This window comes from Phalaenopsis equestris, unplaced genomic scaffold (genome assembly GCF_001263595.1).
Source record: "Phalaenopsis equestris unplaced genomic scaffold, ASM126359v1 Scaffold000761, whole genome shotgun sequence".
In the NCBI taxonomy this organism is placed as follows: domain Eukaryota; kingdom Viridiplantae; phylum Streptophyta; class Magnoliopsida; order Asparagales; family Orchidaceae; genus Phalaenopsis; species Phalaenopsis equestris.
In genome coordinates, this window is record NW_018165201.1 from 4046865 (window position 1) to 4049243 (window position 2379).

Here is a 2379-nt window from a genome sequence, read left to right on the forward strand (position 1 = left end):
GAAGCTGTTAAAATTGACTCAAAAAAAAAAAAAAACCCACTTTTGAAGGCAAAAATATTACGTGGGCATGAGCTAGCTCAGTGGTATTGGCGTGATATTGAGATGATATTGATAGTTAATACCCCAATATTATCTCAATATTTTGATCAGCACATGCGAATGCTGCACGTAATATTCTATTTTTTTAGACTTGTTTGTTCACATGTTTTTAATACATGTTTTTAATAGGATTTAGTCATAAATTTAACATAAAATCAATCAAACGCCAAAAAAGTGATAATTAAACCTAACGCTCCGTAAAATTTAATTTTTAAGTATTTTGGATCTTTTTCTTGTGTTATATTTGATAAATAAGGATTTAATCAATTCGACTGTGCGGTATATTAAAGATTTTTTCCCCTAAGATTTATGCAATTTACTATATTTAATAAGCCATATTTAATGTAAATTAGTGTTGCAATCAGACACCGCCTCAATGAATCTTAATTTATTGGATGTACTTCGCCTTTCTTTATCATATCCATAGCAATTGACACCTACGACATTAAACTGTCACCCCAAAGCCCTAATTCAACCCCCTCCGTCTCGCGAACCTATGCCACAACTCTTGCATGAGCCCTCCCCCCGGCGAACCTTCCCCGCCCGCCCTTCCCCGGTCCGCCCTTCCCTGGCTGGTTCGTGTGTACAACATGATTGTACTGAAGAAAAACGAAACAAAAATAATATCTAATTAGATATACGATGTGAAAATCTTGATGTACAACATAATTTTACCCAAAAAAACTCTAAAACATTATCTAATAAATAATATGATGTGAAAGTCATGATATACAATATGCTTGAGCTTTTTTTAATGATGTTGTACTGAGTAAAAAAATATTCAAATAAATAATTCGATGTGAGAGTCATAATGTATAATATAATTGTACTAAAAAAAAATTAAGTGCAACTCTTATACATCATTATCAATGATGGTCGAGTTTTTCCGGTGTTTAGATAATAGAATAATATTTTATATATCTTTCATGCATTAAATTTTTTAACTAGAGAGTTAGCGTCGGAATGTAACTCGATTTGAATTTAATATTTTCTACTCACTGGGGCGGTTGAGTTCTCTCTGGATGGGGCGAGTAACAGAGTGACATAATTGGGAAAAATTATTCCATACGGACGACGTATGCAGAAATGCATTCGCCGTTTGATCTCTATCGTTGATCAGAGCTTCCATCAATTTTATTTTTTAAATTGGGACTACTGAAATACAACTTTATTCTGATCAATGATGAAGATCGGACGATGCATACATTTCTAAATAGGCGAATGTAATAATTGGAGTTAATAAGTTTGGGTGTAATTTTTGTGATATTAAAATATTTGATGGGTAGGCATGTAAATCCCCCAATCACATCGCAATAAATGGGGATGATTTAGAGTGGAGTGTGAGTGCATTAAATATAGTGCACAAACATCCATAATAATTTTTTAAGTCGAGTAAAATCTTTTCTTAAATGTTTTATTTTAATATTTTTAATAAAAGAGTAGAGAAAAAAAGGTTTTTGTGTAGCTTAAACCTTTAAATATATCATAATAAACTTCAAAAATTAATTTTTAAGATTTTTTACATAAAAATAATTCAAAATATTAAATTTAATATTTTAACCATCAAAATTATAAATATAACATTTAAATCACCAAAAATTATAAACTTAAATATCTCTATTGATTTCAGGTGAGGAGAGCCGTTCTGAGCCTTATGGCCCGGCCCGACCCGGACCGAGCGGAGAAAATGAAAAGAATATGTGAGGAGCTAGTGAACCGGGACTGGGCCGGGGCGGTCCGGTTCTTGTGGCCCAACGCCAAGTACTTGTACTCGATCATGACCGGGTCAATGATCCCGTACGTAGAGAAACTGAGACATTATGCGGGCGGATTGCCGCTCGTATGCGCTGACTATGGATCCACCGAAAGCTGGATTGGGGTGAATCTTGCCCCGTTGGATCCGCCGGAGCACACGATTTTTACAGTAATTCCTACGTTCGCATACTTTGAATTTATACCGCTGACGAAGGCGAGATATGGTGCGTGCGAAGAGGACGATTTTGAGGAGGGAGAAGCGGTCCCGCTCGATATGGTTATTGTGGGCCAGCAGTATGAGGTCGTTCTCACCACTTTCACAGGTAATAATTATTTAATTTTCAAATATTTTTTTAATAATTTGATACCTTTTTTTAAACAAAAAAATTCGTCAAATTTTTATTTTATGTTTATGATGTGAAAGATTTACAAACATATCCATGTATTTACATATCTAACAATTAAATCTCATTTTTTTACATCTATATGATTGAAAAAGATTCATTTTACGTTGTAAAAAGTAAA

At 33.8% G+C, this 2379-nt stretch overlaps 1 protein-coding gene across 1 annotated transcript in view; it reads left to right on the forward strand.

Moving 5' to 3' along the window:
• The window catches only part of LOC110030827 (jasmonic acid-amido synthetase JAR1), a 9311-nt gene that overhangs the window by 4542 nt on the left and 2390 nt on the right, over positions 1 to 2379 (forward strand). Inside the window, exon 4 of the mRNA XM_020733754.1 lies at positions 1730 to 2177. Coding sequence (XP_020589413.1) covers positions 1730 to 2177 — 448 coding nt within the window. The remainder of the gene's footprint in view (positions 1 to 1729; positions 2178 to 2379) is intronic.